Here is a 25657-nt window from a genome sequence, read left to right on the forward strand (position 1 = left end):
TCAGCAGCAGGGTCTTTTCATATAAATCAGCTCTTCACATCAGGTGGTCAAAGTATTGGAGCTTGAGCTTCAGCTTCAGCATCAGTCCTTCCAATGAACATTAAGGACTGATTTCCTTTAGGATGGACTGGTTGGATCTCCTTGCAGTCCAAGGGACTCTCAAGAGTCTTCTCCAACACCACAGTTCAAAAGCATCAATTCATTGGTGCTCAGCTTTTGTTACAGTCCAATTCTCACCTCCATACATGACTACTGGAAAAACCATAGCCTTGACTAGATGGACTTTGTTAACAAAGTAATGTCTCTGCTTTTTAATATGCTATCTAGGTTGGTCATAACTTTCCTTCCAAGGAGTAAGCATCTTTTAATTTCATGGCTACAATCAGTATCTGCAGTGATTTTGGAGCCCAGAAAAATAAGTCAGCCACTGTTTTCCATTGTTTCCCCATCTATTTGCCATGAAGTGACGGGACCAGATGCCGTGGTCTTCGTTTTCTGAATGTTGAGCTGTAAGCCAACTTTTTCACTCTCCTCTTTCACTTTCATCAAGAGGCTCTTTAGTTCTTCTTCACTTTCTGCCATAAGGGTGGTGTCATTTGCATATCTGAGATTATTGATATTTCTCCCGGCAGTCTTGATTCCAGCTTGTGCTTCCTCCAGCCCAGCATTTCTCATGATGTACTCTGCATATAAATTAAATAAGCAGGGTGACAATATACAGCCTTGACGTACTCCTTTTCCTATTTGGAATCAGTCTGTTGTTCCATGTCCAGTTTTAACTGTTGCTTCCTGACCTGCATATAGGTTTCTCAAGAGGCAGGATAGATGGTCTGGTATTCCCATGTCTTTCAGAATTTTCCACAGTTTATTGTGATCCACATAGTCAAAGGCTTTGGCATAGTCAATAAAGCAGACATAGATGTTTTTCTGGAACTCTCTTACTTTTTCCATGATCCAGCAGATGTTGGCAATTTGATCTCTGGTTCCTCTGCCTTTTATAAAACCAGCTTGAACATCTGGAAGTTCACGGTTCACGTATTGCTGAAGCCTGGCTTGGTGAATTTTGAGCATTACTTTACTAGCGTGTGAGGTGAGTGAAATTGTGTGGTAGTTTGAGCATTGTTTGGCATTGGATTTCTTTGGGATTGGAATGAAAACTGATCTTTTCCAGTCCTGCGGCCACTGCTGAGTGTTCCAAATTTGCTGACATATTGAGTGCAGCACATTCACAGCATCATCTTTTATGATTTGAAATAGCTCAACTGGAATTCCATCAACTCCACTAGGTTTGTTCATAGTGATGCTTTCTAAGGCCCACTTGACTTCACATTACAGGATATCTGGCTCTAGGTGAGTGTGAGTGATCACACCATCATGATTTTCTGGGTAGTGAGGATCTTTTTTGTACAGTTCTTCTGTGTATTCTTGCGGCCTATTCTTAATATCTTCTGCTTCTGTTAGGTCCCTACCATTTCTGTCCTTTATTGAGCCCATCTTTGGATGAAATATTCCCTTGGTATCTCTAATTTTCTTGAAGAGATCTCTATTCTTTCCCATTCTGTTGTTTCCCTCTATTTCTTTGCATTGATCGCTGAGGAAGGCTTTCTTATCTCTCCTTGCTATTCTTTGGAACTCTGCATTCAAATGGGTATATCTTTCCTTTTCTCCTTTTCTTCTCACATCTCTTCTTTTCATAGCGATTTGTAAGGTCTCCTTAGACAGCCATTTTGCTTTTTTGTATTTCTTTTCTTGGGGATGGTCTTTATCCCTGTCTCCTATACAATGTCATGAATCTCCATCCATAGTTCATCAGGCATTCTATCAGATCTAGTCCCTTAAATCTCTTTCTCACTTCCACTGTATAGTCATAAGGGATTTGATTTAGGTCATACCTGAATGGTCTTGTGGTTTTCCCCAGTTTCTCCAATTTAAGTCTGAATTTGGCAATAAGAAGTTCATGATCTGAGCCATAGTCAGCTCCTGTCTTGTTTTTGCTGACTGTATAGAGCTTCTCCATCTTTGGCTGCAAAGAATATAATCAATCTGATTTCAGTGTTGACCATCTGGTGATGTCCATGTGTAGAGTCTTCTCTTGTGTTGTTGGAAGAGGGTGTTTGCTCTGACCAGTGCGTTCTCTTGGCAAAACTCCATTAGCCTTTGCCCTGCTTCATTCTGTACTCCAAGGCCAAATTTGCCTGTTACTCCAGGTGTTTCTTGACTTCCTACTTTTGCATTCCAGCCCCCCCTTATAATGAAAAGGACATCTTTTGGGGGTGTTCTAGAAGGTCTTGTAGGTCTTCATAGAACCGTTCAACTTCAGCTTCTTCAGCGTTACTGGTCAGGGCATAGACTTGGATTACCATGATATTGAATGGTTTGCCTTGGAAATGAACAGAGATCATTCTGTCGTTTTTGAGATTGCATCCAAGTAATGCATTTCAGACTCTTTTGTTGCCTATGATGGCTACTCCATTTCTTCTAAATGATTCCTGCCCACAGTAGTAGATATAATGGTCATCTGAGTTAAATTCACCCATTCCAGTCCATCTTAGTTCGCTGATTCCTAGAATGTCGATATTCACTCTTGCCATCTCCTGTTTGACCACTTCCAATTTGCCTTGATTCATAGACCTAACATTCCAGGTTCTTATGAAATATTGCTCTTTACAGCATTGAACCTTACTTCTATCACCAGCCCCATCCACAAGTGGGTGTTGTTTTTCCTTTGGCTCCATCCCTTCATTCTTTCTGGAGTTATTTCTCCACTGATCTCCAGTAGCATATTGGGCACCTACTGACCTGGGGAGTTCATCTTTCAGTGTCCTATCTTTTTGCCTTTTCATACTGTTCATGGGGTTCTCAAGGCAAGACTACTGAAGTGGCTTGCCATTTCCTTCTCCAGTGGACCACATTCTGTCAGACCTCTCCACTATGACACATCCGTCTTGGGTGCCCCACACCCATTCAGACCTTTAATATTGGACTCTACTATATTTTGGACTCTGTTCTTAGGTAATGCAGATGAAGAGAAGTAATCATCAGAAGGTCATGATTTATACCGCAGGCATTTGCAGTCTAATGGAACAGGGAGATCCTGGCTTCAGCAAATGACAGAAGCCTTGGTCAGCTAGGACTGCCCCTGCCACATATGAACTCCCTTCATCCAAGCAGATATAGGAGCATCCTAGGATACCTACCAGTCTGTCAATAGAGTGTGCCTTGGTGAGACCGACTTTTATCATCTTTTGGTTTACTCCTTATAAGTGGCTCTGTAATCATGTGGTTTTGATATTTTTCCTTTAGTCAAAAAAAGCTATCTATCACCAGGTGAGTTATGATATTTAGCTTAGTTCATGTGAGTATATGTGAAAGTGAAAATGCAGTCGTTCAGTCCTGTCCGACTCTTTGCGACACCATCGATTGTAGCCTACCAGGCTTCTCCGTCCATGGGATTTTCCAGGCAAAAGTACTGGAGTGGGTTGCCATTTCCTTCTCCAGGGGGTCTTCCTGACCCAAGGATCAAACCCGGGTCTCCTGCATTGTAGGCAGACGCTTTTACCATCTGAGCCACCAGGGAAGTCAAGTATATGTATATATGTGCACGTATATAATATATAGTAGAATTTATAGGTATATATACATATATACACATATATGTATGTATAAAACATTAAAATCAAACAAAATCTTTCCTTGCTTTTTAGGTGAAATTATATAACTTATGTCAAAATTTTACCATTGCATCATTTTGTTCTTTTATGCAAAAAAGAATAGGCAAGTGACACTGGGTGACATTTAATCTCTAGAGATTGCTACAACATCAGGTTCACACTCAGGAATGGGAAAACCAATGTTTTATTCCTCATAACTCTCAGAATCTCTTAAGGGAATGGAAGATTAAAGTGTATATAATGTTATGGGAATCAATGGAATAAAGATATTAAAAAATAAGCCTTTGATAAATTATGCATTTATTTAGTCTGATTTTGCCAACCTTACAAATCATTGGCAAAGTGCATTCCCTTTATATTTCTAAAGAGAAGATTTGATGAATTTATAGCAGACAAAGGTCATGATTATTTTACTTAGAATATGCCCATTTAGAAATCATTATGTCTGATATCTATACTGTAATAAAAATATATATAGTTTTTGAATATATTTTAGATATAGTATATATATTATCCTTGGACCTAATATATATATTAAAATTATCTCCTTAGATCATGTACATATTGTGTATATATATGTTAGATTTATATTAAAAGTATCCACTGATTTACCTATAAAGTCAGTTTCCAGAAACTTAAGAAACTTGTCCAAATCTTATGGCTAGTTTATCTTGGAGGTAAAAATTGTACATACAATTTCAGATTCTTAGACACAAATTTTTAACACAATCCCAACAACCTTTTGAAGAAGACATGTACCCTTTTCTAACTTTTGTGTGGATTTTCATAAATTTCCTAGATTTTTTCAAATATACTGACCATAGAGGAAACTATTCTCAGTCTTCTAAAAATTATCAAAACTACTATTACTATCTTTTTATACATTATAGAGTTTTTCCTTTTTCCTTGCCTCCAATAGAGCCTTGAAAATTCTAAGTCAGAGCCCACAGGACAGCATCAAGAGTTACTATGAACCAGAATGATTCTCTCAATTAAAACTGGAGGCTAGAAGGCATGATAGAAATATGCTGAGAGGACAGTAACTTTAAGCAAAGGAACTAGGATTTTCTCTTCTCTCTCCTCCAAATCTTAGTCATTTTTATCTTCATTGTGTGATAAAACAGATATGTGTACCTGATATTGCTAGGTACAGTGCATGAGACCTATTAAAAAATGTAATTTCTTTGAGATTCACAGTCCTAAGAGAAAATTCAGAGAGGCATACAAATACTGACTTTAAAATACCAACCAGCACAAGTAGCCAGGATGAAGCAATAATCTATTACTTTCCTAAAAATATTTTAGCAATTTTATCTTAATTTTTAGCACAGAATGAGAAGTATATTAGTAATGATCATTTGAATACCCTCATCTATTCATTCACTAATTTATCATTGCACATTTCTGAATACTTTCAAATATCATTAAGCCACTTTGCTAGTTGCAGATAAAGGTAAATGAGACAGAGTAGTCTTCTTCAGAGTCTAGTAGTCTAGTGGATAGACAAACAGACATTGATACCTAGCTTGTTGTAATACACTTTGTCTATTGCAATGGAAGAGATATGTACTGAATATTGAGGATCTCCTGACTCACCACAGAAATTTGGGAACGCTTTTAGAGGAAGTGTAGCTTGAGGTGAGTCAAACAGGATGTTAATCTAGCAAAAAGAAGACCTTGAGTTAAATGGAAACATCAGCACAGAATGGTATGTATCAAGGATTATATCAGCATCATTTTCCTGAACATAAATCACGGGTCAGAGAGGGGTGGGAAACAGCCAGAGAAGGGGACCCAAGTCATAAAGACCTTTCTGTTGAGGAACTTTTACTTGAGTCATTCCAATGCAGTAATTTGATTAGAAATTGTTCTTAACTTTTGACTCTAGTTCAGAGGACACCATCTCTGATGGTACTCTCCCAGTCATATTTTGCATTTGACCATTGCCTCTCCTATTTTACCTCTATTTTCTCAGGTTATTAATTTTGGATACAAAATAGTCTATTATTTACAGTACTTAAATTGGGTAGCAGGAGTATTTGGCTTCAGGTGCTACTTAAATAATCAAAGAAAGATGAATTGGCAGACTGATTTACCATTCTCAAGTCATCCACAAGGCATTTCTTGAAGGAAGCAAACGTTATATTCACATTTTATTGAATTTGGATGGAAATATATTCACGTTTTACTGAATTTGGATGAAAAAAGCTAGTAGTTTTGGATACAACTCATACTTTGAGATGAAAGCAATACCTGATTTTCCTTACATGGATGTGGACTTACATAGTAATGAGTAATGAGAAATAAACTTATTTTCAAAAAAAATAGCATTGATTATACATGTTTACAGTTAAATGTTTACCCTAAGCCTAATATTGGGCTTATTTGAGACACCCAAATAAAGAGATTAAAATGCAAATTAATTTTTATTTAGGATTTAAAAAAAAAGTAGCATTATTCCTATACACCAGAAACTACAATGAGTATACCAAATAAATTCTATATACAAAAAGAGTTGATCACTTACATTCAAAAGAATGCTTTCTTTCTGCACAGGGATTCACTATAAGAATGCTTTAAATATCATGTCTAGCTAATATACTGTAAACTTGATGTGACACTGGTGAACACATATTATACATCTAACTTAACAATAAAATATTAATATAAGCCCATTCTAGGTTCATGGAATAAAGATAGGAGAAATTTTTAGAGGAAATCAAAGGATATTTTTTCTGTTGTTTACAATCACAGTAGTGTATTAATGCTAAGGAAATATTGCTGTAGAGTTAGAGCAAAGAAGCCCTCTGGATTTGGCCTATTATTGAAAGAAAGATGCCATTTGACCTAATGAAATCAGAAATTGATTAAATGCAGTTCATCTAAGGGGAAAAATGGTCAGGGAGTTACTGCCAGGGTCAAGAGGAGACGGGGTGATCTAGTGCTTGAGTGCTGATAGGGTTAGATAGACTTTCAGAGTAGCTGATGCTACAAGATACATGACAATGGACACCCACAGGTCAAAGAGCGAGATCAACCCCTTGGATGGGAAGGAAGAGATTAATCAGAACATTCTTTGCTCAGCTTATAACTAAGTCTGCTTATCCGATGATTCATGGAGAACTGAATGTTTTGAAGAGTCTGTAATCTATGGGCCCCAGGAAAGTTGAATTGCTGCTAACTATCTTGGGAACACATGTCAGAACAATTGCTGTGGTCACACAGTGCCTTGGTGAAGCCCTGGAACCTTCATGAATAATACTGTTTTGACAAAGTAATTCAGATGCCTGATTATCAAGTGTGCATCTAATCTTTACTGGGTTATTTTTTTCTCATAATGTTCCAGCTTTGGCACTGTAAATGCCCTTTTAAAACTTTTTATTTTTTTCTTCACCAAATTGAAATATGTTGAAATAAAGAACTCCCTTAACCTGTAAAAAATAATCAAGAAGAGAATTGACACTCACTGTTTCTCAGAATTATCTGTCTTATAACTATAGTAAAACAAAATTATTTTTATTTTCACACTTTAGTTCAATAGTTTATTTTTCTCAGCTGGATATTGAATGAAACTGGTGCCAGGGTACCAATATTGATTTTAGTGGGAAAAAAAGAATCAGATAATTGACCATCTTACTTGAATCTGAAACTCACTAAAGCACAATAACCCATAATATTCTACACAACTATTATGATTTTTTGTTGTGTCCAGGTAAGAGTTTCTCTTTTTTCAAAGATAGATATAATTTATTTGTGCAATTTTAATATTGTTTTCATTTTCTTGGCAGATGGCTTATTCATCTTATTACTTTCATGCATTGGCAAGATTAGGCTGTTTCATACAAAATTCTTAATAAGAAGAAACTTTAAAATATGTATTTATATGAGTCTCCATAACAGCCCTCACAATATGTTTCAAACAATTGCTAATTACATATCTATCCAAGAAACTAGTATGACTTTTCCATTTTGGATAATAATAAACATTTTAATAAATTTTCTTAATTATATAGTTATCAGAAAGGTCACAATAGTCATAAAAGAACATATACTGGCTTTTGGAGATAAAGAAGGAAAACAGTGACTTAATGTTTTATATTTAAAGAGGTCTTAATGTAACTCATATAAAGAAAATTTGATCCTTCTTTTAAAATTTTAAAACTGCAGTTTGAAAATATGTATTTTTTTAATTGAATTTTGAACATGAGTAATAATTGTCCATGTGTGTATGCTCCAGTTTTTAATTGTGAAACTTTCGGACATACAGAAAACGATAGTACCATGATCACTTTTATAGATACCACCCAGATTCCACAAATGTTAGAATTCGGGACAATGCCAGACTAATCTGTCATTATACATATTTTTTACATAGAACAGCTGAGGATTCAGTTCCCCCGCCCATGCTGCAAAAACTTCCTCTCCAGTCCTCCTTCTTCTCATTTTCTCACTATTTCTTGTATTCCCTCCCTACCATCACTGGGGATTTTCAGGGTCCAGGAACCTCCTGGCCGAAGTCATTCTGAGAATCCTAATTGTATTGGTGGAGCTGGTGCAAGGGTGTGGGAGGAGGAAAAAGGAAATCAGACGGAAAGCAAAGCTTGGAAGGCAGATCTTCTAGGGCCAGAGGTGCAACAAATTCAGAATGAATTGTTTACTAAAAGCAGCATTTGAAATGATTGCCTAAGATTCAAGCATGCTTCTGTGGCTGGTATACGATTTCCTTTTGAAAATACGTTGAGGTCTAAGCAATCAGTTTAAAACTGGATTTTGAGAACATAGTCTACTCATAGTTGTGGATGGCCAGTATTATCATCATTTAGATTAGTACAAAAATTAACTGCCTTCTCTATCACACTTGTTTTAACTTGGTGTGATCACTATTTGCAGGCAAAATTTTAAACAAAGATATCACTAAAGTTTCACAAGCATTTAAATTTTCTAGACTGTATAAATATGTGAATCCAGTTATTCCATTCTTATCTTTATTCCTGAAGCCTTGTACATACATTTTTATTACACATTGGTAAGAAGCTGTGGAATTAGGAAATTCATATCTAAATACTTTTAGGATTTCACCCAGAACACTTTTGGTTTTTATGATACTTTCATCAAAGCACAGCTAAAAGGAAACCCATTTCCTTTTGATTCTATTATGTCTGATTTTATTCTTCTAAATTATGTTCATTTGGGGGTGTTTATTTATAATGCTAAGTATCAATTTTTCATAAAATTTATTCAAGATTCCCATATATGGATTTTATAGCTCAGCAATTGATGAACCTGAAACATATTACTCCTTACACATAACCTAAATGCAAAAATAATTTTAAAAAATTGGAAATACAGATGAATGGAGCCAAGAATTTTAGTTACATGCCTTTAGGTATATCTATTAATGAAAAACAATAAATACACGATGAGTGAGTAAACTAGAGCTATGGATAAAGCAGTGGTGAAATGTCTAGATGCTGAATCCTTTCCATCAACTGGGACTTCTTAATGACCTGCTCTTATGGGGATAAAAGAATCAAGAGTATCTCTTGGCTCCCTTGTATGAGTTCCTGGTGTGTTGCTCCCAAGAATGTCCTGGCTGCCATTTTCACCTGGGGAGTGGCCAGGGGAAAGACCAGCTGTTCATATTTAGATTTTTGCAGCCATAACTCCCATATACAGGTCTGACTCCTCTCCCCTATTTTATTTACACTCAGAGAGAGGATGTGAAGTATATGTGCCCTGCTCCAATCTTTCATCAGATACCACCCTTGGCTCATGCCCTATTTTGGTGCCATCTGCTTGGGGACACAGAGGATAATAATAAGAGCTCCTACTTATTGAGTGCCTGTTGTGAACTAAGTATTTACATATCTAATTTCACATTCTCAGTCGATGCTGCAAGGACAGTAGTAGATCCATTTTTATAGATCTAGAGAGTAAAGCTCAGAAAAGTTGAGAAAGCTCTCCAAGACTTTTTGGGTTTATATTTGAGGCCATCAGTGGAAGACAGTTCTCTTTCCTTGGAAAAATATGTTAGCATTTTCTTTGATTGATTCTCCACTTTCCATAACAGCCGTCCCTGGAGAGCAGCGCTCCCACTCTCATCCCATGCTGGTGTCCTGAATTTCCCACAGTGATTTGGCCCTCACATTGAATGTTCTGGCTTCTTGTCTGTTAGACTCAACTGATATCTTAAAATATCTGATTAGTACTTAATAGTGTTGGCAGGTTAGAATCATATTTTTAAAAGGAGAGTATATTTAAGCACTTAACTTTCTGAATTCACTCACTGAGAGTACATATTTTTCCCATGTTATACAGAGAAACTGGACAATGAAATGACCACCTGTTAGCTGCTAATGATGTTCACATGCCTTTAAAAAAAGTAATTCTGGCTTTATCTGTCTACAATCTTGGCGACAAAACTCGTGGGAACATCAAGGGCACAGGAAGCCAAAGGCAGCAAACTGACAGTAAAGTTTGTGCTTAGACTGCTAATAAGGAAGGAGATGTTGTGAATCTCTAACTTCATATAATTATTTAATCTCAAGAGGGTGTTGTAAAACCAAATGCATGCTTTAAAAACCTAAGTTTGGGTGTTCAAATCTGGAACTAAGATCAGAGAGGTTTCATAGGGCCTATTTCTTCAGAAAATATTGTAAAAAGCATCAGATATAAAATATGCCAATCACTATTTCAAATGCCTAGCTAATTTGATACTGTATGGGTGGGTCAATCATTATGCCTTTCAAATGAAAATGAATATGTAAATACTGAAAGAACTTAATTCAAAGTAATGGATGAATATTAACAGTATCCTACTGTGCAAAAAATAGATTAGCCCTAAAAAAGGCTTAAAACTATTAATATCTACCAAAATACAGAAAAGAAGCATTTTCTAAAATTAGGACTAGTGTTAAAGATTAAATGACCCTTTTAGTTTAACAGTAAATTCAAAGTCCAAAGTCAACATCTGGTTTTAATTCTTTTGCTAATATGTTTTTGGGTCTCTATTTAAGTTTATTGATTTATATGGATATCATTTTTAATATTTCCATCCAAGTCCAAGGTTGATATAAACTAAGTGTACCTTTTATTTGTTCACTTCATTCTAGTTTTATTGCTAAAAGCACTGAGTCTAATATTGGTTTCCTTGAGTTTGAAACTGGTCTCTGTAACTTGTCTTTGTACAAGTTGTTTTAATTTTCTGTGCCTCAGTTTCCTATCTATAAAATAGGGTTAATAATAGTACCTATGTCATTGGGTTACTGGAGGATTAAGTAATCAGTGTAACACATGCGCTTAGAACAATGCCTGGATAGTAAGTACTCAATATTTTCTCGGTATCATTATTTTTTTAACTGCAAAGAAAAAAGCAAATATAAGGTTCTTATACAGTTAAATACACTTTGAAATGAATAGAATTAATGTCTCTTTCCTTGTATTTAGACAAGACTAAATGTAGGCCCAAAATAGATAAATAATTGTCTTTCCCACTAAAAAAAGTTTGAAACAGGTGATTGGTGTTCTACTTGTAGGAATTTTTTTTCCCTGATATAGTCTGAAAACATTTCAAGTGACTATTGTTGAATACAAAATCCATTTACCTCAATGTTTCTCATACATACTTTTACAAACCTTAATTTTCTCCTGAGGTTTAGACTTTAGAAATGTGTCAAAGTCTGCTCCAGACCAGCAATTATATATGAGATTCCAGAGCTACTGCTCATTTCCTCATACCTCATTTTATACCTACTGTTGCTGCTGCTACTAAGTCGCTTTAGTTGTGTCTGACTATGTGCGACCCTACGGACAGCAGCCCACCAGGCTTCTCTGCCCACAGGATTTTCTAGGCAAGAATACTGGAGTGGGTTGCCATTTCCTTCTCGTTTTATACCTACTACAAAATGTTTATGCAGTTAACATTAGCTACATACTCACAATCGAATTCTAATTCTAAAATCTTATGTCTGTACCCATATTAAGTCAAGAAGGACAATGAGCAAGAAATAAAGAGAAATCCTCAGATGAGATAATATCATACTGTACCATCATATGGAAAATTTTTTAAAATGGCACTGCTTATTTTCCACAAATAATTTAATTTTAATGCACCATAGAGCCTGAGACATTAACATTGATAATTTTAAGTTCTAACTTAACACAACTGGCTAACCAAATATGTACCAATGGATATTGAAATTATGGCATGGTTCTCTGAATAATGACAATTTTGAAAGGGTGCTCTTCCTCAAAGTTATCATGCTGTTTCTAGATTCAGACTCATAACAATTTAGATTTAGAAGATATATTATCACATATAACTAACCTCCCTCTATTTTGTCATGTGGGGGAGTGAACATGTATATTTATGTGTGTGTGTGTATGTGTGTGCATGTATATATATATATATATATATATACACACACATATATATATTATTCTCTGATGCACACAAATATATGTATATACATATATGGTCATCCAGCATATTTACTTGTGTACACATGAGTGAGTGAGTGAAAGTTGCTCAGTCATGCCCGACTTTCTGCAACCCCATGGATATACAGTCCATGGAATTCTCCAGGCCAGAATACTGGAGTGGGTAACCATTCCCTTCTCCAAGGGATCTTCCCAACCCAGGGATCCAACCCAGGTCTCCAGCATTGCAGGAGGATTCTTTACTGTCTGAGCCACCAGGGAAGCCCAAGAATACTGGAGTAGGTAGCTTATCCCTTCTCCAGGAGATCATCCTGATCCAGGAATGGAACTGGGGTCTCCTGCATTGCAGGCAGATTCTTTACCAGCCGAGCTACAAGGGAAGCCCCTGTACACATGTAGATATGCAAATACACATGTACGCATGTAGATATGCAAATATTCTGTAATCAGCCTTTCTCTTCTTACTGAGTTCTCCTTAAGTTCAAAAAGCTAGGATATAATTACAGGATATAATCTGATCTTTAGTTAGATGGAAATGGCAGAAAAACTGGTGATTCAGAAGACTGAATGTACGTAGATAGATGATCCCAGAAAAGTACTATAATTTTTGAGACTCTGATTCCAGAGATATCTACTGTTCTTTCAGGGAGTTGAGATTCAAATCAACTCTGTGAGATATGCACAACACCTTTCCATAACTCTTTATTGAGGAAGAAACAGGGTGAAAACATAGAAGACTCTTGAGAGTCTCTTGGAAAGCAAGGTGATCAAACCAGTCAATCCTAAAGGAAATCAGTCCTGAATACTCACTCATAGGACTGATGCTGGGAAGCTGAAGGTCCAACACTTTGGCCACCAAAAGACCCTGATGCTGGGAAATATTGAAAGCAGGAGGAAAAGGGGATGACAGAATATGAGATGGCTGAATGGCATCACTGACTCAATGAACATGAGTTTGAGCAAACTCCAGGAGATAGTGAAGGACAGGAAAGCCTGGCATGCTGCAGTCCATGAGGTCACAAAGTTGGACACGACTTAGTGACTGAACAACCACAACAAAAAGCATGAAAAAGATTAACAGTTATGCTCAAGGTCACTATATAAGTGAACAGACTGGTCCTTTTCACTTCAAATTCTTTTTTTTTTTTTTTTTTTTAGAAAATCAGACCTAGATGTGACCTTGGAGGATATCTAGTCCACATTACACATTTCTAAATCTTTCTGGTGGTTGAAACAAATGGAAAGTTGCATAGCCTGTTGGTTTATGTCAGGTCAGTCATATATCTTTTAATGTATGAAAATCAAATAGTCAGCATACCAAGGTTTGGAGACGCTTGACATTTCCCACTCTTGAAATCAATCACCAATCTGAACGCCATGGTTATTACTTAGATTCAGAAGTTTGCTGTAAGCAGAGACCATGACCTTGGAACAATTATTTTCTCAAAAGGCATTACCAACAATGATGTGAGCAAAGCACTCAGACTGCCCTCGAATGCATGAATTCCTGGCTAAAGAAATGGCTACGAATTGGGTGCCATTGCCTTCTCCGATGAGTAGCATCAGTTTGGTTCAAATCTCATTTCATTGTATCTACATTTCATAAGCACTAAGTTTAAACAAAGTTAAAATGAGCTAGTCAAAAAAAATACTTACTTAAAGATTTTCTGTGCTCTGGTTTCTGTTCTTTTGTATCACTATCATAGTGACTTAGTAGTTCAGTACTGGAGGATCTCTGGATTTTAAATAATTCCAGGTTTCTTGAATGACTACTTGGATCCTTTGGCTGGAAATAACAAATAGATGGAACAATTTTACATAGAAGAAAAAAATTCACTAAATAGTTCTGTGATCTATTTTGATGTTAGATTAACAAGAAGTTTGTAATAAGATAATTATTTTGAAATAGTGTCCCTATGCTAAGCTTAAGTTTTAAATTGTAAATGATATATATGTATATATACATATATAATATTACTTATTAAATTCTGTGCATAGCCTAAGCACCCCATGCATTAATTCAATTACTCATCACAGATATCCCATGAGGTAGGTATTTTATTACCCTTATTTTCCAGACAAGACGACTGAAGCCAAAAGAGATAAACAATTTGCCTAAGGCCACACAGCTAGAAAAATCAGATTCAAACTTTCAAGCTCAGGCAGTTTTACCCCAGAGTTTGCTCATAATGATAAAAAATGCGTGTGCATGTGTGTGTATGTGTGCACATGCGTATGCCTGGATAAGGGGACAATAATGATAGTGGGAAAAACTTACTTGCTATTTTATTTTTTAAAGTTTTGATCCCAAAGTAATACAACGGAAGTGTGTGATTAAACCACAATAAAATCACAAAAATATTATTATTTTTATACCTTATTAAAAGCTCTCAAGAATATTTTCTTGTCAAGATTTTGCAAACACCAGTGTCCTAAATAAGATGTTTGGTTGAGAAACAGTATAAAATGAGTAGTTTTAAATTATTTGACTCTTTTAAGAACATACTTTAAACTTGTGATTTAGGGTAATTTCATGAAGTTCTAGATATATAATTTTCACGAGAACAATCTTGCTTAGCTGGAAGAACAATGAAAATCAGTACAAAGGATTATTATTTACTAGTATTATAACAGTGAGTATGGGCTTAAATACACTGATATTTATTTTCAAGAATATGTATTACAGATTGCATAAACTGAAAATGTGAAAATTTAGTAGTTATTAAGTTCTTGTTTGCTTCATAGAGCCTTCACTAAATCAAAGTCTATGCTATTTCAGAAAAAAAAAATGAATGCATTGTATTTTTAAAGAGAGAAATAAAATGTCATTTAGTTTCAAAATCCTGTCTTCGTTGCCTTCTCCAAAAATGGAATTAGTGACTGTTTAAATTAAAATAACTTAATAACTCTAAATTCATAGGATCTACTTAAATGTATGTGTATAATATGCTTAAGCAATAGGTTTAAAAGATTACATTCTAATTAACAAAGGTAACAGCTAAAACAAATACATACCAATCTGTCAATTGCATTTTTGATAGCATGGAACCAATCCAATATGATGAAGTCAATATCTGACTGCAGAAGGAACTCATTTCCTGATAAAGTTGTGATCTAAAAAAAAAAAAAAGATCAACAGGTGAGCAAACCATATAAAATGATCTATTACATTTAAAAATATATGCTTAAAAAAACACACACTTTAATACACTGAGATATTTTCTTGTATTCCAGTAATTGTCTTTCTGGGAACTGGGAGACTACGATCATTTTGAACTCCTCTCTACAAACCATTTCTTCATGTCATAACAAATACATTATCATTTCAATAATAGAACGATTAACTCAGAGTAGGTCTAAAGCTGAATTACTCCAACTCATGGAAAAGCAAGTCAGGAAGTTCGGAATAATGCAGACAGTATCCACTTAAGTCAGAATCTCAGAAAAATGCACCCGGGTGTGTCAGAATTCATTCTGCACGTTTGGCTCTTTCCTGTTTGTCTTTTTCAAATCTAATAGTATCTCTATATTTGATTTCCTTTTATGGAGTGTACTAAAACAGATTATTTACCAAAGAGCCTAATGCAGACTTTTCTAAAAGGTCATTCTAATGAGTAACATTTGGCTATTTCTACTTTCTTATCAAAAAGATCTATAGGAAAGTAATGAAGACCAATTTCCCCACAAAAAGAGTATATTAGAATATAAGTTCATTTACATATTTGGACCTCTCATGGATAGTATGTATCAGAAGAACATTCCTGTTCCAGATACTTAGGGCTGTTAAGTAGTTGGCAATATTTAGAGTACAACTGTAAGTTTTTCATTAAAGGGAACCTTTTTCCCCCCGGAATTGTTAGAGAAGGATGAGACCCTATAGAAAACTTGATTTCACACATAAAGGATTACCTAGAGAAGAATTTGATTAGAGAAGGTGTGGACATGCTCTTTGTTTTAAGCTATCAATCTGAACCATGAAGATTTTCCCTTTGTATTATTGACTTTTTTGTTTCACCAAGAAGATGAACATTTCCCAACTACTGTCACGCATCAAGCAAGGCTTCAGAGGTTTAGAGGACAGACATTTCAAAATACTCAATCAGGAGTTAGTCACCTCTTCTCAGCCTTACTTCCTCTAAATGGGAGGTAAGTGCTAAAATATGGCTCAAATTCAGAAAATCACAAATTGAGGTATAAAATGCCTCTGTAATTCTATCATTAAAGTGACAATTACCCAAAACAGCTCACTCTGAAGTTTCAGTGATTTTTATGGTAACATTTAGTGACAACAATCCTGAAGTCTTAAAGAAATCTTTGTTTACACAATACAGATATATTCATTTGCACTGATATTTAGGAAAAATTATTTAGATATGCAACATTACTCAGTGCTGCAATATAATCATTCTTGGGTGAGTTGGATCCCAACTTTTTACAACAGTCAGAAAAGGAAGTATACAAAGTAAATGCAATTAAGAGATGTGAAAGATTAGAAAATAAAAGGCAACTTAATTACCCACACTCGAATTTGACAGATTACCAAGGCCTATCACTTTTTTTCTTTTTTTTTAATAAAATTGCATGTAAGATTCAGGATAGCTCAAAATAGCCTCCAAATAGTCCTCTGTTTTATGTATCTTGTAAAAGACAGTTAAGCTGATATTTCCTTAATTATCTGAACACCTTTGCAATGTTCTTTACTTATATAAAGTTCCAAATATTTACTTTATATAAAGTGTTGCCACAGAAATAGTAATCTAAAAATATAAGGTCACTTCTAACTAACACAAGAAAACTAGTAATGTCCTTGACCTCTACCTTCATCCTAATCTGAATATAAATATTTTGATTATGAATGTATTACATAATATTACAATTTGCTAACATACACACAGAAATATGAATTAGCCCAAATGCAATGTACAACCTATTTTTCTGCCATTATAAATAAACTATTATCAAAATTATAAAAAGGAACACTTTCAAAGTGCTAGAAACAAACATAATTAGATTTACCATATTCTGAGGGTTTAGGAAAGAGCCAACAAGTTTCAATTTTCAGCCTAGTAAATTCAAATAGTGATTAAATATGAGTACTTCAGCAATGCATTTGCATTTTGGGTACATGCTATGCAATGCAAAGGGAATCTTTACTGCTAACACAATGAAAAGCAAAATGTATCTTAAAAGTTTCTTTGCCCAAATTTATTACTGCATTATTTGTACATAATCAGTGATTTATGAATTCATTTGGGGAAGCTGGACCAGAGAACTATGTGAATGCAATTCATTTAAAGCATACTATTAGAAAGATACAGTTGCATCCTCTCCTCTGTCTTCCCACTAATCTTTCAAGTTACTAGGCAGTCTGGAGAAGTCTGCTACTGCTCTCTACAGTTTGAATGCTTCCACTTCTTAATTACAGTCAGTAATTGACTTTGTTCTGTTCCATTCCAGTCACTCATAGGAAAGCGGTTTCAAAGTCTTTGGCTGGTAAAACACATTGAATTCAGGTTTCTCAATCTACTTTTTTTTTTAACATTACCTCTGTAGTTCTGATAAATACTTTGCCAAATTATATTTGCACTTTGAACGATCGAATTGTCAATGCTCCTGAGAGAAAGCTATCAGTAAATGTTAGTTTTGACTAAACCTTTTGATTGAGTCTCTCCTGATGACACTACAGAGTGACATAGAGCTGATAACAATATATTAAGTCAGGCTAATATATTCTTTCTATATCATGTATGGTCTCAGTGACAGATGCTGGGACAAGGTAGATGAAGGAAGAATTTACAGAAAAGATGGTTTAGGCAAGAGCTGCTGGTCTCCACTTCACTTCAAAGCTTACTTTAGACAAGTGCCTCTTGAAATCCCTTATCTCTTCCAACTTGCATTTTGAAGGTATATATCTTGGCACCAAAGACATCTCAATGAAATTTTCTAGCGTTAAGAATAGATGTATTTAAATACCTGTCAGGACATTTGCCTGAAACTTTTCTCACTAAATAGTGACCATCTGAATTTTTTCTGGTAAATGAATGTATACATAAACAGCCTTGTAAGCATATCCACTGGGCATCATGCAGAAGAGACAACATTCCTCAAGACTTTGGTATTAATTCAACAATAGTTTCCCCTTGGGCTAGGAACATAGCTCCATTTGTGTCCTTGTTATGGTTCCTCTGAAGATGGAGACAGGTATAACCCAGTTCCAAACTCCACTGATTAAAGACAATGAGAGAAGAATGTTTTTTAAGCCCTAATTAACAAATGGGACATTGTTATGCAAACTTAAAACTGCTTAAAGGACTTTTAATGAGAAATGCTTATGTTTAAATATTGCCCTTTTCAATTCTGTCAATTAAATTGCTCCTGTGCATTCTGTGCATTGCTCCAATGCATTCTGGCAGTTAGTCTTTCCCCTGTTAGATGCTAATTTAAATGAAGAATTAATATGTAAGATTGTATTTATATAATTAAAAATTTCCACACTTTGGTTTACCAGAATAAAAGCAAAATATTTTCAGAACTTAATGTTTTTCTGATTCAGTTCAATCACTCAGTCATATCTGACTCTTTGTGACCCCATGGACTGCAGCACTCCAGGCCTCCCTGTCCATTACCAACTCCCAGAGTTTACTCAAACTCATGTCCTTTGAGTCGGTGATGCCATCCAACCATCTCATCCTCTGTCGTCCCCTTCTCCCACCTTCAATCTTTCCCAGCATCAGGGTCTTTTCAAATGAGTCAGTTCTTCGCATGAGGTGGCCAAAGTATTGGAGTTTCAGCTTCAGCATCAGTCCTTCCAATGAATATTCAGGACTGATCTCCTTTAGGATGGACTGGTTGGATCTCCTTGCAGTCCAAGGGACTCTCAAGAGTCTTCTCCAACACCACAGTTCAAAAGCATCAATTCTTCGGCTCTCAGCTTTATTTATAGTCCAACTCTCACATTCATACATGACCACTGGAAAAACTATAGCTTTGACTAGATGGACTTTCATTGGCAAAGTAATATCTCTGCTCTTTAATATTTAAAAAGGTGTTTAGGTAGTCATAACTTTCCTTCCAAGGAGCAAGCATCTTTTAATTTCATGGCTGCAGCACTGGAGCATCGACTGTGTGGCACTGGAGCGACTGTGAGGAGATACCCCATGTCCAAGGACAGAGAAGCCCCAGCAAGACAGTAGGTGCTGGAGTGGCGGCTGTGCAGTGCTGGAGTGACTTTGAGGAGATATCTCATGTCCAAGGGCAAAAGAGAAGCCCCAGGAAGACGGTAGGAGGGGTGAAATCACATTTAGAATCAAACCCCATACCTGCCAGAGATGCTCAGAGGGCTCAAGCAAACCTTGTGTGCACCAGCACCCAGAGACCCCACAGAGATTGAGCCAGAGCTGTGTTTCAGTGTCTCCTGAGGAGGTACAGTCAGCAGTGGACTGCCGTAGGGGCAGGGGCTCCAGGTGCAGCAGACCCAAAGTATGGCATAAGCCCTCTTGGAGGAGGTCACCATTAACCCCACCATAGAGCTGCCAGAACTTACACAGGACTGGGGAAACACACTCTTGGAGGGCACAAACAGAACATTGTTTGCACCAGGACCCAGGACAAAGGAGCAGTGACCCCACAAGAGACTGACCCAGGCTTGCCCGTGAGTGTCCAGGAGTCTCTGGCAGAGGCATGGGTTGATGGTGGCCTGCTGCAGGGTTGGGGCCACTGAGTGCAGCAGTACCTGCAAGGAACTTTTTGAAGGAGGTCGCCATTATCTTCATTACTTCCACCATAGTTTAGTGAAGTCGCTCAGTCACGTCCAACTCTTTGCGACCCCTTGGACTGTAGCCCACCAGGCTCCTCTTCCCTTGGGGTTTTCCAGGCAAGAACACTGGAGTGGGTTGCCATTTCCTTCTCCAGGAGATCTTCCCAACCCAGGGATTGAACCCAGGTCTCCCACATTGTAGGCAGAGCTTTACAGTCTGAGCGACCAGGGAAGTCATAGTTTGGCCCCAGGTAAATAGCAGGGAGGGAACACAGCCCCACCCATCAACAGAAAATTGGATTAAAGATTTACTGAGCATGGCCCCACCCATCAGAACAAGACCCAGTTTCCTCCTCTGTCAGTCGCTCCCATCAGGAAGCTTCCATACACCTCTTATCTTTCTCCATCCAAGGGCAGACAGACTGAAAACCACAATCACAGAAAATTGACCAATCTGATTACATGGATCACAGCCTTGTCTAACTCAATGAAACTATGAGCCATGCCGTGTAGGGCCACCCAAGACAGATGGGTCATGGTGGAGAGTTCTGACAAAACGTGGTCCACTGGAGAAAGGAATAGTGAACCACTTCAGTATTCTTGTCTTGAGAACCCCATGAACAGTTTTTATGATTATAAAGCACTAAATTTGCTGTGGAGAATTTAGAAAAATTAAAGATAATGAAAAAACAAATTAAAACTATTCATAGCTCCACAGAGTAAACATTATAGAAAATTTAACTTAGTAACTAAATGTACATGATAATAATTGATGAAAAACTTTATAGATAGATAACTCATCAGCAAAATACAGTAAAATATCGTCAGCTGCTTCCATTTCAGATGACTTCAAATGAATGTTGGGAGACTATCAAAGGTGCAAGAGTAAACAAGTAACGTGTGTTCCACTTTTTGATAGTAGCAGCTTTCCTACTGCAGAATAAATCCCCCAAAGAATCCTTAGTTCAGGAGAATTAGAGGATGTGTTTCTCACTGAACATCCCCCTAATCAACAACAAGGCCTGATTAAACATCTGTTAAGTGAATGGCACATTGTTAGAAGCTAAGGATACACAAGCTCCACCCTCAAGAGCTCACAATCTGTTCAGACCGATAGGACATAAGAGTATAGAGATAAATAACAATAGAAATGGCTTATACTAAGTCCCAATGTGAGTAGAACAATGTTCATGTCAAGATTTCCGAGGAGGGAATAATTACTGCAGACACATTTACATCATGGAATTATCCATAAACTGTTGGTCATGATAAGTTATTCTTTAAGGTTGATTGTATCAGAACTTTAGTCTATTAAGGATATGAATACTACCATTTGGTATGCAAAGTGATATCAGTTTTAATGATCTCAAAGCACATAATAAACATTTTTCAAATGCAGCTTTCTTCCACTATCATAAAGTAATTTTGCAAATGAAGAAAATGAAGCAAATGAGGAAAATGAAAATGCCATTCTATCCAATTGGCATCATTTTAAATGATTGAATCAAGAGATTACAAAGATCTTGGTTTCTAGTTCACTAGTCTTCAGCAAACTGTTGTATACCATCAAGGACTGTGCAAATGAGAAAAGGACCATAAAGGTTTGGTTTCAGTTGTGAAATGCAGACTACAGACCTTAGACTAAAGTTGCTTGTTTCTTTACTGTCATGTTAAAGATAGGACAATTTTAAAAGATCCACCAATATTCTTACTCAGATGCTTTCTTTTTTTCCCTCAAGGACAGCCACTATCCTACTATGAAAGTGCATTGCCCGTGTGCTCAGTGGTGTCCAACTCTTTTGACACTCCACTGACTGTAGCCTGCCAGGTTCCTCCGTCCATGGGATTCTCCAGGCAAGAGTACAAGAGTTGGTTGTCTTCCTTCTCCAGAGGATCTTCCCAACCCAGGGATGAACCTACTTCTTCTGCACTGTTAAGTGCATTCTTACCACTGAGCAACCAGGGAAGCCCAAAACATAGTTGGGTTATCCAATAAACTCCTTGACATCCTACAAAAGACTAAAACAATCCTATGTTTGAACTAAATGTCTTTCACATTTTGCTTAGGATCAAATCTGATTATGAGCCTAAGGAAGGTTTACTCCATGTTAATAAAGTTGAAACTGTATATAGGAAATGCATTCTAAAGTATTCCAGATATACAAAGAGTTTTGAAAAATGTTAAATGATATGGCTACCTACAAATAGGTAGATTACCCATTTAAGAGGAATAGAATTTAATTATGTCAAGTATAGTAAATTCATTTGAAGTGAAAATAAATTATTTTTTGTTAATTTTGGTTGTATCTTTAATTCTAACAGCATAAGAAATACATATACCTTGGTCACATCATAGTGAAATTGAAGTAACTAAATTGAAGTAACAATGACTTTTAAAAAACCCTCAGATTAGCGTTTTTTTTTCATCTTGCATTACACTCCACATTTGATATGGAGGTTGTCATGGTTATACTTATAGTTAAATTACTTGGTCTCAAAGGTGTTTATGACCACTCAAGAAATTACATTATCAAGCTGTATGTCTGTCTCAAATTACAGTCTGGTTTGAGTAACTCCTAACATTTTTCTTAACATGTCGAGCAAAGTTAACACAAAACAAAGGGTAAAATATCATTTAGAAGTAAAAGGTCTTCCATTTGTCTTTCCAAAAATGTTACTTGTTAAAACATTTTGTGAGAAAGTATCTGCCTTGTGTTCCCAATGTTGCTAGATGTTAAGTAAATATATGCTGATTATAAAAAAAAAAAGTTGCTTTGGCAACTCTCTTATTAAAATGCATTTGTAACCCCCATCTGTCATGAAAGTTTTGAAAAGTTTGTTTACTTTGGATAGCAGCCTTATCCAGGGTTGCCCCAGCAAACAATGATAGCAGTCTTCAGAAGTCGTGTGAGGAACAAGCCACTAGGGATCCATTTTTGTTTTAATTGGCACACACAAACACTTTTCTGGTCTGTCAAGAAGATCAAACTAATATGCATGGAGGGTGTTATATTCGCAGCTTTGGGGACCAGTAAAGCTCCCTTTATTTAAGTAATTTAAATGATAGACTGCAAAAACTTTGCAAGTCAGAAAAATGCTTTATACTTTCTTAGGGAATATTTGTTTTAAGCAACGGAAAATGTTCTACATATCTAAAGATGTTGAACCTTATGTTATAATTACCCTGTTTCTTCTGACTCTGAGAAATATTCTAAAATCCACATGCTACTAAATAAGCCTGGTTATCAATGGATCCTGCATTTCCACAACTGCCCCTGTGTTAACAAATATGTGTTCACTAGTTTCCAGATGTTTATTGGTTATGTTTTCAATGTGTTTGGGGTTGATTGATTTGCATGTCCATTTACTGGAACCCTCAGCAGTGTCATCATATAAAAATAGACTGCTCATGTAAGCAATTTCTTTTATAATAGAAGGTAAACAAATGTTGGGCAATATATACAACAGATCTTAAGTGTGTTCCAAAATCTAAGGTTTAAGGCCAAACTTTCAAGAAACAGTGCTTTTTAACTGAAATTGAGCTGTACCACTGATACCCAAATAATTTGGTCCATGCATTCTTGCAATACAGATTTATTTGTTCTGCATAATAAAACTGGTTCTACAGTGAACATTCACACCGAGTCATTTGCCCATACTACCTTTCTGTTTATTAATGAAATACCCAAACCCAAATACAGAAAAGAAAAAGAAAAAAAACTTGTGTTCCTTCTTTTGTCTGTAATAAAATATTTTAACACTGACAAACAGTCTTCTCAATATTCATGAAAGAATACTATCCAAGTAATTAGTAGATAGTTTAGCAGTTTCTACAGTTTTGCAGTCAGCTACACCAAAAGTTTTGCCTGTGGTGCTCAAATGAAAAACGACTGAAAAAGTGACTAATCGAAGCAGTTGGTGTATAAAGATATCAGCTTAGAGTTTTATTGCTGTTAACGTTAATTTTTAAACTTGGGGGAATAACTGCCTCTAGATAAACGCATCATCTCAGGGCTCCTGTTTGCTGGTACCCAACACTCAATTAATCACTGCCAACCACACATCAGCTGCTAGCCTGATCTATGTTCACTGTGCAAAATTACTCAGTCACATGACTAATGAGTCACTTGGGCATTTGCTGCCCCCACCATTTCCTAATTGGAATGGTTTTTACTATTTCTGTATTTATTTAAGCAATGCCCAATGTAAAGATTTTAACAAATATAAAAGTATAACTTAAACACATTTCCCTTTCCCAAGGCATACTGGATGGTTGCCTATCTTTCAATTTTTTTTGACTCTTGGATAAACATTATATATGTGTTTATATTTTAATGAAAATGTCATGTATATTGAAGTATAATTTTAGCATTTATCTATACTACCATCATTTTCACATGGATTTAAGAGCTTTTGTCTCTCTACAATCTCGTTTCCCCTTCCAATCCATGTTCTATACTGTAGCCATAGTGATCTCTCTGAAATTTGGATCTCATCATCCCATTTCTCTTGAAATAGAAAATGGCAACCTATTCCAGTATTCTTGTGCAGAAAATCCCATGGACAGAGAAGACTGGTGGGCTACAGTCCCAAATAACCAATTCCTATACCTGATAATCTGAGATTCCCCACAGCTGTTACACTGCAGTGTAAATCCTTTCATTCGGGCTGCCAGACCCTGTGTGCTCTGCCACCTACCTGCTCTGGAGCCCCTGTTCCACGCTTTCCCCTGCATCTCTATAATCCAGCCATACTGATATTTTTCCTTGTCTAGCTGTTCCATACTAATTCTCATTTCTTCCCTCAGAGCAGGTTGTTTCCTTTCTGAAGAACCCTCTATGATATTATTTAAATCAATTTAGATGTCACCTTTTCAGGAAAGGGTTCTCTGAAATAGATGTTCCTGCTACATGCATCTATGAATCCTGTTTCATCACAGGGCAAAATGGTCTGCATTGCAATTCCCTGTTGATTTCTCTGTTCCCTCCACTACACTGTCATCACTTAGAAGCCAAGAGTAACTGTCTACCCAGGATGTAGCCATACAACCCACAACCAAGGGGCACTAAGTAAATAGCATATAGGTAAACTTTATCAACCTTATACATTTCAGTGAATGCATTATATCCTATTGTTTGATATGCCATAGCATTTAGCTCTTCCTCAATTTTAATAAAATTTTGAAAGTTACAATACCATTGTGTACTTTCAGGCAATGTGTAAGTGCTTATTTTGAGATCTACTGATGACACCTTTTTATCAGAGTAGAGTAGGCAATCCATTTTGAAGATTGGGAGCAACACACTGACACTCTTCTCCCATCAGTCAACAAGCCCTAGACTTCAGATAAAAGGATTAAATATGGAGGGAGTCAGGGAGCACCAAGACTGGTTCTGTACTTAAATGCATATTGCTAGAATAGAATGTTCTTGATTATATTCCAAAGCATGTGTTTTGCAGGGGTAATCTATACTAGAATATCCATGAACCTCACCTTATGTATTGATCTTTCTAATTGAGTGTTGACAATATGGGAAATTGGACACAGTTTAAGATTTTCAAGAGTTAATGCTAAGGTCAATGGGTCAAGTCTTTAGAGAACCTCAGTGATGCAAAGTTGCTGGTCCTGCACTGTTGCAGCCATTATGTTCAGTAAAGTGTTATTAATATTAATAAACAAACTATAGGAGGTCAGGGGGCAGTGGTTATGTTACCAATACTTGTATTTAGAAGTATTAGTTAATTTAAGATACAGTGACTTAAGCAGAAACAGGTATTGTTGCCCCTAGTT

General features: G+C 36.2%; 1 protein-coding gene across 3 annotated transcripts in view; it reads right to left on the bottom strand.

The window, feature by feature from the left end:
* ARHGAP15 (Rho GTPase activating protein 15) overlaps positions 1-25657 on the bottom strand; it is a 697929-nt gene that overhangs the window by 332063 nt on the left and 340209 nt on the right. For all 3 annotated transcript variants that reach the window (XM_070799862.1, XM_070799861.1, XM_070799863.1), the window contains 2 exons: positions 15126-15224; positions 13767-13896 (listed from right to left, as the gene is read on the bottom strand). In XM_070799862.1, coding sequence (XP_070655963.1) covers positions 13767-13896; positions 15126-15224 — 229 coding nt within the window. The remainder of the gene's footprint in view (positions 1-13766; positions 13897-15125; positions 15225-25657) is intronic.

The sequence above is a fragment of the Bos indicus genome, chromosome 2, assembly GCF_029378745.1.
Source record: "Bos indicus isolate NIAB-ARS_2022 breed Sahiwal x Tharparkar chromosome 2, NIAB-ARS_B.indTharparkar_mat_pri_1.0, whole genome shotgun sequence".
Taxonomy (NCBI): domain Eukaryota; kingdom Metazoa; phylum Chordata; class Mammalia; order Artiodactyla; family Bovidae; genus Bos; species Bos indicus.